Raw genomic sequence first — 15,838 nt, 5'->3', positions numbered from 1 at the left:
GTAGTAGCACTACTAGCAGATAGGTTTATTTCCTCTTCCAAGTTGTACAGCTTCACTAGGCGCATATCGTGTGCACAGAATTGCCCTGTAACTATAGCGAACACTTGAATACAAAAAAATCTACTAATCATATTGTCCAAGAGTCATAATCTCGCTAACCACTGTAAAATTATCATCTTTGAATAGAAGAAAACACACCTTCATATCACAGCTACTATAGATAACATGGAATTGGTACTGTGACTATTACAATGGAAAAATACCCTCTAAAACTTGACATTACATGATCAGAGGGTACAAACTCTGTTGTATGAATGATAGCTACGTGTTTCAACGAAAATTGCATATAACGATTTCGCCATTCCACGATATACAATTAAAACTATTTCATTTGTAATAAAGAAAATATAATGTAGTGCTTGGTTTTAGTATGACAAGAGATACGCAATTAGGCCCAGAAGAGGAATGTATTATTCACCTTTTGCACTTCCCACAATCCTTTGCGGCAGCGCCATAAAACCACTGCGTTTAAATCAACAGACTTGGGTTAAATCCTTCAAACCTTGTTCCATAAAATAAGATTTGAAGAATTTACCCAAATCTGTTGATCTAAACCCAATGGTTTGACGACACTACAGTACTGTAAACCAACGGGTCACCTGTGGCAAAGCATTATGGGTATAGCGAAGAAGGGAGAAGTGGTGTTTTGATCTGGGCACTACTGGCTTGTCAGGAGGATGTGGTCCCTCACTTCGTCAAAGTTGAGGTCGCCGCGGTCGCTGGCTTGAATTGGCTTGGTGATGCCCTTGCACTTCTTGATGAGGGCGTCGCTGCTTGAGGAATGTATCATCTTTGCCTTGACTTTCACGCCACCGTCAGGACACCTGGAAACAAAGGAATGGAAAATAAATTCTATTGTCTGAAAATTTAAAGCGGCTCACCTGTCCTGAGATTGTAGGGACCTTCTTGGTACTGAGAGCCCCCCCCCCCCCCCCCCCCACATTCACACCAGGGGTCCAGTTTAGTTATCCGAGCCACCGAGCCACATTGAAACTACCTCCTGTAGGAGGTTTCAATCTGGATCAATGGGGTTTCAGTGTGACTGACAATTTTCTGCCTTTTGAGGGCCAAATTTTTTACCGGAAGTTCCACTGCAGTACCATGGAAAGCAGATAGGGGGCCAATAACCTTATCAATTCTTTGTCTTGCCAAGACCTAACAATACACCAAAAATCATGAACATCCATCCACAACATCTCCAGTTAGGCTGTTCACAAACACACACACACACACATGAAAACATAACCTTGTCACAGAAGCTCATCTTTGTTGGTGGTAATCATACAGGGCTCGAAATTCATTTTTGGAAATACTAGTAGGTGCACTGGTGCACCCAGTCAAAAAATTAGGTGGACAGGTCCAATTTTGGGTGCACAAAGGTGCAAATGCACCCACTATTTTGAGCCCTGAATAGAACAATGCTAAACTTTTTGCGGACACTAAGGTATACACGCATCAAATCTTCAACGACCACTCACTGTCGCCTTCTTCAGATCAATAATGAACAATGACTTCCAGACAACTCGGCGGAAATATGTGACCAATTGCTGACGTCATGTATCCATAAAGGCACGTGTCAATAAGGTCTGTTACTCATGCAAGTTTATGTTCGGATGTGAATCAGTCATTATCAGGGCTGTCTCCAGCTTCGAATCTTTGAATTTTTCCGTCCCACTCGTTTGGGAGCCGTTTTTTTTTTTAAATTTTTTTTTTTGAATCTGTCATTTTAAGCTTAAAAACATACATTTTCATCAGTTTCATCTCTCTTTTTGGGACGGAAGGGGTTAAATTTTTTCAGTCCCAAGAGGCAAATTTCTGTCCTGGGACTTGAATCCGTGTATACCTTAGTGTTGGAAGAAAGTTTAGCATTTTAAATAACATAACCTTCTTGACGAGGGAAAAAAGTACTGACCACTTGACCATGATGACCTTGCTGCGATCATGACCCTCCTTGTTCTTGTAGTCAAAGTCGTAAACAGCCCAGCGTGGTTGATCACCTGGAAGACTGGCTTGGAACTCATCCCAGGTCATATCCTGTGATAAATAACAGAGAAGTTTAGCAGCCGAAGTGACATGGTGGGGAGTTTTAGAGAAATTTAAGTTAAAGGGGCCCAAAGAAATATTAGGGCCTTAAAATAGGATTTTGAAAGTCAATTTCTTAAGTTATTTCTATGCATGACTAGTTCAAACAACACTACATGTATCACAATGTATAGTGACGTCCATTATGAAAAAATATGACGTCGTTGTACATGTGATGTGAGAGCTCACTGAAAAATCGTTGCTGAGTTTTCGTAGGCTCGCGAACTATGGGGATCATTTTACGGCACGTTCTTGCGAGGTTTTAAGATGCTCAAAATTGCTTTGGGCCCCTTTCAAATGGAGCATTCTAACTCTAAAACTTTCTCAGGGGCAAAATTACTGTCAGACGGATCCCCAGTTGAAGACTGTGGCCACATATGATCCCGTAGCATCCCTGGTCAATCAGAATTTTATGCTTGTCAGATAGTTGTGTCCAAGTCCAAATTTGGGTCCAGAGATTTAGGTTCAGGTCCGGACCTGAACCTGGACCTGATCCTGTCCAGTTGATGTTTTGTTTTATTAGACCAATATCAAGGATCGAGAATTAATACTGACACACACAACTATGAAAGTTTCTTGGTGAGAAAACTTGCAAGATAAACCAGTGTTTGATATTTGAATGTTGCACTTATTCTAAATGTCATTTTTGTCAGAGGGGACACTCAAAACACTTTTTATCAAACAAAATAGAAAAATATATTTGTACTTTGTTCAGGTTTTTTTGGACTCAGGTTTTGGCTTTCAGGTTTTTTGGACTTGGTTCTTGGATGTTATACAGGTCCGAATCAGGTCCAGCGAACCGGTATCGAGACAGCGAGACATGGGCACTGACCACCACTCAAATGGAAATGCTAAGGGTTGCACAGCGGAAGATGGAAAGGATCATGCTGGGCATAACACTCCGTGACAGAAGAAGAAACTCTCGGATCCGACTCCAGACTGGAGTTACAGACATCGTCACTGCTGTCAATACAGCAAAACATCGCATGTATAACAAGGCTACAGGACAACAGGTGGACGCTAAGAACAACAGAATGGACACCGAGAGACTGGAAGAGACCAAGAGGGCTCCCCAAAATAAGATGAAGTGACAATCTAACTTAACACCTGGGCCCTACATGGCCAAGAACCGCTCGACAGAGGAAAACTTGGAGTCTGACAAGGGAGGGGTTCCTCCAAAGGAGTGATGATACCCTGGGATGATGATGATGAACCGGTATCCACCCCTTTAGTCAGAGGATCTCAGGGCATGCTGTGCCCCTGTTCTCTTGTTTAGATAACCCCCTGGACTTTGATGCCACTTCAAAAGATGTTCTCCTACCCTTTCACTGGGGCTTGGAAACTGTAGGGCTGACCCCCAAGTTTGCGTTGCGCAGTAGAGTCTCAAAATGGGAATACGATTATAGCACCACCTAAAATCCTTTAAAAATCCTTCTTTTCCTGGAAAATTTGGCCCAATCTGGAGACATATGGAGTTAGAAGGAATAGGTAGGTCTAAGCTTTCCCATTTGGGTTAAAATTTGTTCAGTTCAGCATTTTAGTTGGTGTGAGGACAGATGTGAGATGTTGGCTCATGCGGACATCAGAAATCTGGGGTCAAACTCAAAGGCGGGGTTTCTCTACTACTGTAGGCATTTCTCGGAGTTTGAGCCGAATAACATTGTTTTTTTTTTCCATCTTTATAAACTTGACCCTTGCGACATGCTTTTCTATGGGCAGCCCTAACTTTGGTGTCAGTCACCTAGTACACCTACCTGGACCTTGGTCTCAACGATGATCTGAGTCTCGTCATCTGACACCCTGAAGGTCACACACTTGTACTTGTGATGTGTTTTCAAATCCTCGAAGGCCGTCACCACATCACTTGAAACTTTGATTCCAGATGCCTGGGGAAAGATTACAATATGTCTGTTTGTATGTTTATTTCATGGTAAGACAGCTGGGTTGCCCCTTCAACCTGTAAAAGTTGATATCCAAGGTGCCCCAGCATATACAAGACAAGAAAGTGAAGAAACATTCAGTCAGGAGACAAAATTGGTTTTTGTTGCATGACTGGTAAACCGTCTTTTGTACAGAAATTACAAGCTGTGTCTGGTTTCATGAACTCACAACATCATTTGTACAGTAACTTAGTGTAAGCTGTGTAAAGTAAAAGGGAACAAGTATTCTGTGCATGAAAAAATAAAATTCCTAAATTATGTCAGATACTTTGTAGGACAAAATTCTTAGGTAGGAAAATGCTACCTCATGTTATGAATTCCCATCTATAACCTGAAGTTTTGGGTTAAAAAAACACTCATGATTACTCGGTCCCTTGGGAATAGGTTGATTCATTAAAAAAAATCTCTTTTGCGCTTGAAACCTGAACATTTGAAAATCACTTGACTTCGTCAGAAATACATGGAAAGGGTACTACATGTAGTATAATTTTATAAGTTTTTGTTTGGTTTGTTTTGTAAAATATAGCAAACTCTGGGACTGTTTAGGCGACCCATACATGTATACTAATACGCACTGACCCCGACCTCTTGACATATGTTGTAATTTTTGTATAGACGTTATTCTACAAAATGTATATCATTTATACACAGTACTGTTTATGAACAATAAAATGTACTTTTAATATTGTTATAGCTTATCATGCTTTCCATGTCAAAATTCCAATGTCTTGTCTTTGTCAGCAGGGCTAGCCCTTTGTAATAGCCACAGGCTACATGTAGTTTGGCAGCCCTCGCTGTATGTGCTGAACAGCCGAACCAATAAATAAATAAAATGCAACAACATGAGGCTTTTTCCCATTCCATAATCTCACCAAACCCCAACCCTCACATACTCAACAACTTTTCAAATGATAAAAATTGAACCTGTTGTGCATGAATGGATAAAGTAACTTGACCAACTTTTGAGAGACAAGGACTTTCTTAAACTGTCAGCACAAAAAAATGAGCATTGAATTGGGGTTGACACATACAATTTGGATGGTACAATACTGTTTATAAATGTGTTTTTTTATTTAAAAAAAAGACTCAGAAGAGAAGACTCCAAGTCCGAGAACAGAGAAGTTGAATCAGAAGCTGAAGGCCTGAGGTACTTTCCATACAGTACTGTATAAATGTAACACTAACATTTTTCTCTTTTTTTTCCGCAAAGAATTCACAATTCATTTCATTTCTCAATGCCCCCTATCATATACTGATGATATAGTTTTTTTGGGATCTGGAATGAGGGCTATATATGATATCATACAGCTACTGGTAATACTGTAAAAGCAGAAATGTTTGACGTGGTTTTATGTTCGCGGGTTTTCCCGGCAACGTTTCAACACGAACTTAAAAACCACCGCGAACATTTTTGTCCAATACTGTAGCAGTATGTGACTATAGCGCTGCCGCAAACTTAAAACCACCACAAACACTCCATTTTTGCCTCAGCACAAAATAAAAACCATGAGAACTTAAATGCATTTACAGAACTGTTCAGCCATAGCCAAAGCTGTAGGGCTGATTCACCAATTAGAATTTTACCAGGGTCAATATTAGCTGAAGGAGGCTATCGAAATACTGTATCACTAGTACTATCAGCTTCCAACAAGCCAGTCAAGCACACATGTAGAAATTAAAACTCTTCAAACTACAGCACTAAAAAATGAAAAAAGAGAAACTTACCATGATTCTCCAATTTTTGGTAGTTCAGAGTAGTGACTTGTATCAACGATATGGACCTACAGAAAAAACATGGAAACAAAAACTGTTTGTAATCTTGTTATACGAAGCTACATGCAAACAAAAATGCAGTGTGAACTGTTAATCTGTCTGCATTTCTGGATTTCAGGTGAGTTTTTGATTATGCTTTTTGATTAAACATTATTTTGGCACACATTATTCCCGACATTATTATACCCTGGCCCACCACTATCTGGTTCAAGCAGACATCCTCCATGCCATATTTGGAAGTTCCGCAGCCGCAATCCTTATATGGGAGAGGGGCTCCCATGCCGGGCTGCCTCCGACACCGGGCAGACGCCATATTTGGAAGTTGCGATCCATATATGGAAAGAGGGCCTCCGAGGCTAGGGCTACATGTTCCCCCCGACACCAGACAAACAGGGCGGTCACGTCACACATACTGAGTAAACTAAAGGAAAATGGTCGCCCTCAGACTGAAGACAAAGAAATCATGCTTTTTCGATAGCTAGGAGTGTACTGTGGCCGCCCCACAAGCTTTACGTCCACTTTCAAAATGCCCTTGAAAATGCAAATCGCTCACAAGGCGGGTTCCAACCACCAACCTGGCCCTCTGGGTACACAGAATTTGATCACTAAATAGGGTCACGTTTACAGCTTGCGCCACGTTACCACAACCTTCTAAACACAGAACCGGGAGTCTAAAGCCGAATTTTGAAACATTCGACGTGTAAACGGCCCCTTGGGTTTGGTACAAACTGTTCAGTCTCTGGTGTCAAATTATGTAGACGGTTTCCGCCATGCGCGTGCCAACGCCTCAACAAAGAATAGTTTCAAAAACCTAACAAAATGGCCCCCAACCACACAAAAACGAAGCCATAGTAGCCTCTGAAGGTCTAGCCCTACCTCTGGATAACCAGGGACGAGGACGGAGCCTGTAACTGGGTGGATGAAGACGGTAAAAGGGAGGGGGGACTGTGCCGACGGTGCCCGCCAAGAACTAGTCTTACCAGTATGCGCACCTGGGTGACGTCACTTCCGTTTCCGAGTATGACCTCTCGCCAAGCAGTACAGTCTAGTTAGCCTCTACCAGGCCCCAGGCGGGGTTGATGGGAGTAGAACTCGGCCAAATAGACGAGTGATATACAAGAGGAGTTGGTCGGGCGATAAAGCCAGTGAAAAACTGTATAAGTCGGCCGACTGACACGTTATCTGTCTATTTTGGCAAATTTCTACTCTCCAGCCACGTCTACAGTTTGTGTTCGGACCTGTAACTTTTAATGTGCTGTGAAAATGCTGAGTAGATTAGTTAATGAAAAAGAAAAGGCAGACTGTGGATGCCAACTTCCTGCCTGGCGATTTGTGGATTCTATCCCCGGAGACTCAATATTTAGCAAGTCTACAGCGGTCCTACAGGAATGCAAACAATGGTATTACGTAGTCTTCCTCCATGCCTTGGTCCACGTCAGCTATCTTTCTTTTATTAAGTGGATCAGAATACTCGATAAGGGCTTTTATACTGCAGAGGGATTTTTAGCTGAATAATACTAATTACTGCCGTTTAATTAACTGCTGATCACGTAATGTGATGCTGCCGTATCGGAACACATTTTAAGAATCACATCAGTGGCATTTGATATATGCATGTTACGTGCCGAAATTGTTGGTTACTATGTTGATTATAATGCAATAAGTGCTAGTTGTGTTTTTAGATTTTGATATCAGGGATACCTGAAACAGTGCTTGTAATCAAAGTAAAATTTTCCCTGTATGAATAAAATAAAAATGAAAATGAAATTAAACACATGGCGATCTTGACAAAAGTAGCCACCAGAAAATACTTCTTACACGTAATCATAGGGAAAATATCATTCTGATAACAAACAAAGAAACGCCGTAGGAGGGCCTACTGTGGAGACTATCACTCGAACTGTGCAGGGGTCCCGAACCATGACCATATATGGATGGGGGATAGTTCAGTGCACTTTGGACTCCGCCCTAAATAAACAAGCCCACTGCGCAGGCCTACTGCGCAGCGCGGAAGGAAACGTTCACCATATATGGACTCGTGTGGAGGCAGGTGAAGTCAGGTGCATACCTGGACCAGGGGAGATGACATCATGCGTTCGCGGGCACAAATTTAGCATAATTAATCAATCTTCATTGCAAATGCATGGCCGAAAGCAAATAGCATACATGCAGATACAAGATACTGAAAAGGTTCTAAAATGTCTATTCTATATATCTCTATCTGATGTATAGGTATATTACTGGGCGGGTCTTATCCTTTGGAACTGGAGGCATTGGCTAATGAATAGGCCCATATCTATAGTGTCAAGTGGATGTTGTGATTAACCTCCATTGACATTAATCCGCCAGGTCACATAGATCCGCTACTTTGAAAAACAGTGGGTTTGAGAGATCTCTAGTGCCTCACCCCCAGGTATGCACACTTTAGATTTATAGGAGTGCATTATACTGGGGGAAGTTGAGTTAGAAATCTGTATCTGCACTTATGTTCTTTAACGATAATTAAAGCAGAATATCACGAGATCCTTTCATTATTCTTGTGCAGCTTATAAAAGAATGATTGTCAATGACATATCTAAGGCAATGAGTTAAACAGAATTATAACAGATACTATATAACAAACAAAATAAGACTTCTAGTTACAGAAAAAAATTCACGTATACAGATACGTTATGTTACGTATATACAGTACGATGACTTACTTTGTATTAAGACGATGCTTCACTGGCAGAGTGCTTCTATAAAAAACACCAGCAAATGGAACTGACGATTTCGAACGACTGATCAAAACGTAGAGTTCTGCTTTTTTATATATCCTTGAGGACAGTGAAGTCATCGATATCAAACTTTGTATTAGTCACTTTCTTTGCTATACACCCTAGTCATAAGACATGGTCTGTTGGGGTTTCTTTTTCCTTGGGTCCCAATATGGGCATGGTCAGTCTTCCCGTTCTATATATGGGCACAGCCATCTGAAAGGGACCCCTCGCTTCTGATCTATGTATTGTACCTCTTGGTCATAGTACAAGAAATAAACAAACAAACCTTGATATTCTTAGAATGTTTCCCCATTCGGCACATGACGTTAGAAATCGCTTTCGTCATTCCTTATTACGGATGGTGACGTAAAGCCGGTTGAGCGAGCTTCGAACCTCTGCAGAGAAAAAGACCCAACACACTTCTCGAGAAGGGTAGGGGTGACCCGGTGTACTCGGCTAGAAAGTGAGCCGTAGCGAACCTAGCTGGCCTGATCCAATCGATCTTATAGTGGCCGCCCGTAACCGGTCAGCCCCATATATAAAACCCCCGGACAGTGGGAGTTTGCGTTATACAGACTATAGCGAACCATGTTTAATTTTCCCACTATTAAACTCCACCTCCCCATTTCTGCCTTCTCGTCGAAAATCTTTCGCCAGTTATTTACACAAGCATGAACGAAATTGCTAGCCGCGTGGATGCCATCCATAAGATCAAGTCAGCGTTGCCTCACTACGTGTACTATCTCCGGGAAGAAACTTTCGTCAGGACAGTCCTTCCGGATCACGGAAATATGCGGGTGAGGCCTAGGGAAAATGTTATGTTTCCTGTTAGCCGACCGACCCTTGCAAAAACCTTCAGACTCTAGTCTTCTCGTCCTTTGGGTCGACCTCTGTCGAAGAAGGGATATAATTTCGTTTTCGATCTGACATCTGAGTGATGAAATTTCACAATAGAATACAATTAGTAATGCAAATTTTCTTACAGACATTCTATTCTTCACTAGTACTCTCTGATCAGATTACAATTGATGTAGGAATGGGTAGGAAACATTGTACTTCTTTGAAGAAGAACATTCCAACCTACCGACCCTAATTTATTAAGGACCGTAACCGGAAACAGAACATCATTTTTTTTTTACTTAGGCCTAACGCAGGGACAATGCGACATATTGTCATGACAACGCACGCATATGGAGCGCATGCGTACTGTGTCCGGTCTCTGTTGTCATGACAATGCCTCTCTTGCCCCAAACGCTATCCAGAGTTCTCCATCTTTTTCCCTAGACTGCGAATGAGCTCGATTTCACGTCGAACGACTTATAAAATCTTAGAGTTCTGCTTTTTCATATATTCTTGAGGACAGTGAAGTCATCGGTATCCCACTTTGTATTAGTCACTTTCTTTACTATACAACCGAGTCTTAAGATTATCTTTGGGGTTTCTGATTCTTCAGGCCCCGATATCGGTATGGTGAAGGCTTCCTGATTCCAAATATGGACACAACCATGTGCAGTGCGTAAGGGACCCCCCGCGGAGATCTGATCCTTCAACGGTATTGTACCACTGACTCATTGGCTGAGTCATAGCACAAGAAATTAACCAACAAACTACCATGTGCTTAGATTATTTCTCCATTCGGCGCATGTCGTTGCATTGTCAGGATTGCTTTCGTCATTCCTTATTACGGATGGTGACGTAAAGCCGGCGGAGCGAGCTTCGAACCTCTGCAGAGAAAAGAACCCAACACACTTATCGAGAAGAGTAGGAGTGAACCGATGTGCTTGAAAGCGCGAGTTGTAGTGAACCATGCTTGAATTTTCCCCACTGTTGACTGTGACTGTTAACGTAGCTGAAACTAAGTTACTGTACATTAAGTGTTAAAGGCACCCAGAGCATTTTTGAGGCTTGAAAACTGGAAATATTCTAGCTGCTGTAGTCTTAATGAAATTGACATTAAGTACCACTGTTTACCACATTTGCGTGACATTTTCGCATTAAAGTACTCAAAAGTGGCACCAAAAAAAGTTATACGGTGATCACTCTAGTTTCACGCGAATAGTGTAATAGACCGATCCCATAGCCCCACCTACATGTATTACTCTGTGAAAACGTATAAATGCAAATATTTGACGGACATGCAGTCACTCTCTCATTGGTCGAACCATTAATTGTGATGGACAGTCAGGATCAGTCTATTAGCATTTGGATTTTCTATCAGTTCTCACCAAACGACGACATTGCATCTTTGCTCCTTGAATGTCGATATGTAATGGTATAGTGGTCAAACCTGCTATGCGTAGGAATGACTAGAAATAGGATTTTTTTAAATTCGAGTTTCAAGCCTCATAAAATGCTCTGGGTGCCTTTGATAAATCAAGAATTACAGTGTACATGTATATAATTTCATAACATGACAAAATTGACCAACGAGATGTGTTAGCACTACTAGCAGATAGGTTTATTTCCTCTTCCAAGTTGTACAGCTTCACTAGGCGCATATCGTGTGCACGGAATTGCCCTGTTACTACAGCGAACACTTGAATACAAAAAAATCTACCAATCATATTGTCCAAGAGTCATAATCTCGCTAACCACTGTAACATTATTATCTTTGAATAGAAGAAAACACACCTTCATCTCACAACTACTATAGATAACATGGGATTTGTACTGTGACTATTACAATGGAAAAATACCCTCTAAAACTTGACATTACATTATCAGAGGGTACAAACACTGTTGTATGAATGATAGCTACGTGTTTCAACGAAAATTGCATATAAAGATTTCGTCATTCCACGATATACAATTAAAACTATTTCATTTGTAATAAAGAAAATATAATGTAGTGCTTGGTTTTAGTATAACAAGAGATACGCAATTATGCCCAGAAGAGGAATGTAAGTAAGTAAGTAAAGTTTATTGCTCAACAAGTGTAAAAGGTACAATGTATGGCAAGTTCGCAGGTAGTACAAAATATCAAGACATATATGTCTTTGCTTATTAACAATGTTATTGAATTTTACAAAACTTAAGTCTAAACACTACGGTATACAATAAGAGTAATACAGCATACATAATGTGGAAGTATGTTACATGATACACAGGAAACATCAATTGTTTGCATCAGAGATCAATCGATTTCTTTTTAGAAAAGAGGTAGATACGTATTAGCCTATGTACAAGGATATTGCGTCAGGACATGACATAAGTAAATTGAACGTTTCTAGGCATGTATTCTCCTTTTTGCACTTCCCACAATCCTTTGCGACAGTGCCATAAAACCACTGCGTTTAAATCGACAGACTTGGGTAAAATCCTTCAAACCTAGTTCTGTAGAATAAGATTTGAAGAATTTACCCAAATCTGTTGATCTAAACCGATACTACAGTACTGTTAACCAACGGGTCACCTGTGGCAAAGCATTATGGGTATCCGGGCACTACTGGCTTGTCTGTAGGATGTGCTCCCTCACTTCCTCGAAGTTGAGGTCGCCGCGGTCGCTGGCTTGAATTGGTTTGGTGATGCCCTTGCACTTCTTAATGAGGGCGTCGCTGCTGGAGGAATGTACCATCTTTGCCTTGACTTTCACGCCACCGTCAGGACACCTGGAAAAAAAGAATGAAAAATAAATTCTATTGTCTGATATGTCTTAAAACAAGTTTAAAGTGGCGCACCTACCCTGAATATTTAGAAACACAATTTTCTGCCTCTTGAGGGCCAAATTTTGTAAAACAAAGCAAAAGCTTTTACCAAAAGTTCCACTGCAGTAGCATGGAAAGCTGATAGGGGGCCAAGAACCTATTAGTAACAATACACCAAAAATCATGAAGATCCATCCACGACATCTCCAGTTATGCTGTTCACAACCACACATACACACATGAAAACATAACCTTATCATATGGACGTTCATCTATGTTGGTAGTAATCATAGTACACTGATAAACTTTCTTCCAACACTAAGTTATTCACTGATCAAATCTTCAACGGCCACTGTGGCCTTCTTCAGGTCAATAATAACCAATCACTTTCAAACGTCAACTCGCCGGAAATATGTGACCAATTCCTGACGTCATGTATGCACAAAGGCACGTGTCAAAAAAGGTCTGTTACTCACGCGAGTTTATGGTCGGAAGTGAATTGGTCATTATTGATCCTGAAGAAGGCGACAGTGGTCGTTGAAGATTTGATCCGTGAATACCTTAGTGTTGGGAGAAAGTTTAGCATTTTAAATAATATAACCTTCTTGACGAGGGGTAAAAAGTACTGACCACTTGACCATGATGACCTTGCTGCGATCATGACCCTCCTTGTTCTTGTAGTCAAAGTCGTAAACAGCCCAGCATGGAGCGTCACCGGGAAGACTGCCTTGGAACACATCCCAGGTTATATCCTGTGATAAAGAACAGACAACAGTTTATCAGCCAAAGTTACATATGGCGGGATGGTGGGGAGTGTTAGAGAAATTTAAGATAAAGGGGCCCAAAGCATAATAAGGGCCTGAAAAAAGGCCTAGGATTCTGAAAGTCATTTCTATACATGATTAGTTCAAACAACAATATCACAATGAATGGCAACGTCCATGATGGAAAAATAAGACGTTGTTGTGACTCACTGGAAATCATCGCTGAGGTTTAAAATAGAGCGTTCTAACTCTAAAAACTTTCCCAGGGGCAAAATTACTGTTAGACAGGTCTCTGTTGAAGACTGTGGCCACATGTGATTCAGTAGCATCCCTGGTCAATCAAAATTTCATGCTTGTCAGAGGATCTCAGGGCATGCTGTGCCCCTGTTTCCTTGTTTAGATAACCCCCTGGACTCCTTAAGAAGTTGTTCTCCTACCCTTTCACTGGGGCTTGGAAGCTGTAGCGCTGACACCCAAGTTTGCGTTGCACAGGAGAGGGCTCAAAATGGGAATACCATTATAGCACCACCTAAAATCCTTAAAAACCCTTCTCTTCCTAGAAAATCTGGCCCAATCTGGGGACATTTGGGGTTAGAAGGAACAGGTAGGGTCTAAGCTTTCCAGTTTTGGCTAAAATTTGTTCAGTTCACCATTCTAGCGTATGGACAGTTGTAAGGTCATGCGTGTGGATACATCAGGAATCTGGGGTCAAAGACAGGGCCTCTCTACTACTGTCGGCGTTTCTCGGAGTTTGAGCCGAATAACTCTCTGTTTTCTTTCCATCTTTATAAACTTGACCCTTGACTTGTGACTATCTGGTGGAGAATAATCTTTAAGATTAAAACTTGGGTTAGTACTTTTATGAAGCCTTGTTTCAGTGTATTTTAACATGCTTTTCTATGGGCGGCCCTAACTTTGGTGTCAGCTCTGTAACAAGTAACTGTGACCGTCTTGAAAAAGATGAATAAAGCGACCGGTCTCTTCGCTGTCATGTTCCCAAGAACTACGATAACGAATGACGTAACTGTGACATACTAGTAGTACACCTACCTGGACCTTGGTCTCAACGATGATCTCAGTCTCGTCATCTGACACCCTGAAGGTCACGCACTTGTACTTGTGATTTGTTTTCAAATCCTCGAAGGCCGTCACCACATCACTTGAAACTTTGATCCCAGATGCCTGGGGAAAGATTGCAATATGTCTGTCTGTTTGTTTGTTTGTTTGTTTGTTTGCATATTTATTTCATCGTAAGACAGCCGGGTTGCCCCTTCAAACTGTAACAGTTGATTTCCAAAGGGGGCCCAGCATATACAAGACAAGAGGTGTAAAATTCAGTCAGGAGACAAAAACTGTATCACTACTATCAGCTTCCAGCCGCAGTTAAGCACACGTGTACAAATTAAAACTCTTTAAATTAAACTACAGTACTTAAAACTGAAAGAAAGGGAAACTTACCATGATTCTCCAATTTTTGGTAGTTCAGAGTAGCGACTTGTATCAGCGATATGGACCTATAGAAAAAACATGGAAAAACTGTTTGTAAACTTGTTATACGAGGCTACATACAAAAAACAAAATTCGCATTTGTGCACTGTTAAACTGTCTGCATTTCTGGATTTCATTTTTTTTTCGCCCGCGATTTAACGTTAAGAGAAAAGTAGTAGAAACTATTTTTTTCTAAACGTTAAATCGCGGGCGGATTCAATTACTTCCAAACTACCAAAGTGCCACAATTGTCAATTTGAAAACGTCTTTTGGAAGCTGTCACCTTCCACTATCTCACTGGCGAGTTTGTTTGGTCAGATGTAGTCGTTAACGCAAGTTAGAAAGCGATTTGTCGGGTCATGGCTGACACGAATCTGAGTTTCAATGCGATTCACGTGGTTTGATTGGTCGGGGTGACCGTAGGAGGGCCTGAGGGCCCAATGAATAGTCTCATATTTCATAATGATATGTGGATATTGTGATTAACCTCCATCAACATTAATCCCCCAGGTTACATAAATCCGCTACTTTGAAAAACAGTGGGTTTGAGAGATCTCTAGTTCTGCACCCCCAGGTATGCACACACATTAGATTTACAGGAGTGCATTTTACTGGGGGCGGGGACGTTGGGATATCTGTTTGGACGTATCTTTTCAGGGTGGGGGATTTATGTACCCTGGTGGAGTTATGTTTGTAAGATATTGCTGCTTTATAAGCTGCACAAGAACAAAGAATAAATACAAATACAAATACAAATAAATACTTCCCAATTCTTTCACGTTTTTTGTTCAAATGACGTAATAAGGAGCGTGTGAAGGATAGGAATGGCATTTCGTGGAGAGGGGCTTTTTAGCTTGTGAGTTTCTGAACAATCAGTACCCCCAGACACAAATAAAGAAAATTAGGAGAACAGAGAGCTCGAGGTTCAATTCTGATTTGGCCTCCCGTGCTAGTGATGTGATATTGTGACATGGAATTTGGTATGATAAATACCTTCTCTAATCTTTACCGTACATCAACCCAGTTTCTGCACAAATGTTCTTTAACGATAATTACAGCAGAATATTCGATCAGAAGATCCATTGTTCTTGTTCATGCGCAGCTCTTAAATCAATGACATATATAAGGCAATTGTTAAACAGACTTATAACAGATACTATGTAACACGAACAAATTAAGACTAGTTTATATACTTCGAGTTGCAGACAGGAACGTCATGTATACAGATACGCTATATACAGTACGATAACTTACCTTGTTAGACGATACTTCACTGGCAGGTGCTGCTATAATGGAACTGACGACTTCGAACGACTGATCAAATCTTA

At 41.0% G+C, this 15,838-nt stretch overlaps 2 protein-coding genes across 5 annotated transcripts; both read right to left on the bottom strand.

Annotated features, from left to right (window-relative positions):
• Position 1: 1 nt before the first annotated feature.
• Positions 2–14,536, bottom strand: LOC136443146 (uncharacterized). 4 transcript variants are annotated; one of them, XM_066440236.1, is made up of 5 exons: positions 8,558–8,580; positions 5,808–5,863; positions 3,897–4,028; positions 1,973–2,094; positions 2–884 (listed from the first exon to the last, which is right to left on the bottom strand). In XM_066440236.1, exons 2-5 carry the CDS (start codon positions 5,808–5,810, stop codon positions 719–721), a joined length of 423 nt encoding a protein of 140 aa, XP_066296333.1. In that variant the 5' UTR covers positions 5,811–5,863; positions 8,558–8,580; the 3' UTR covers positions 2–718. The 4 variants fall into 4 exon arrangements, with proteins under 4 accessions (XP_066296333.1, XP_066296332.1, XP_066296331.1 ...); XM_066440235.1 differs by lacking the exon at positions 8,558–8,580 and adding an exon at positions 6,836–6,875; XM_066440234.1 differs by lacking the exon at positions 8,558–8,580 and adding an exon at positions 6,732–6,846.
• Positions 12,054–14,014, bottom strand: LOC136443754 (uncharacterized). The gene is made up of 3 exons (XM_066441115.1): positions 13,997–14,014; positions 12,889–13,010; positions 12,054–12,222 (listed from the first exon to the last, which is right to left on the bottom strand). Exons 1-3 carry the CDS (start codon positions 14,012–14,014, stop codon positions 12,057–12,059), a joined length of 306 nt encoding a protein of 101 aa, XP_066297212.1. The 3' UTR covers positions 12,054–12,056.
• Positions 14,537–15,838: the final 1,302 nt, after the last annotated feature.

This window comes from Branchiostoma lanceolatum, chromosome 10, assembly GCF_035083965.1.
Source record: "Branchiostoma lanceolatum isolate klBraLanc5 chromosome 10, klBraLanc5.hap2, whole genome shotgun sequence".
In the NCBI taxonomy this organism is placed as follows: domain Eukaryota; kingdom Metazoa; phylum Chordata; class Leptocardii; order Amphioxiformes; family Branchiostomatidae; genus Branchiostoma; species Branchiostoma lanceolatum.
Note: the sequence above shows the minus strand (reverse complement) of the source record. Positions and strands in the feature narration are given on the sequence as shown.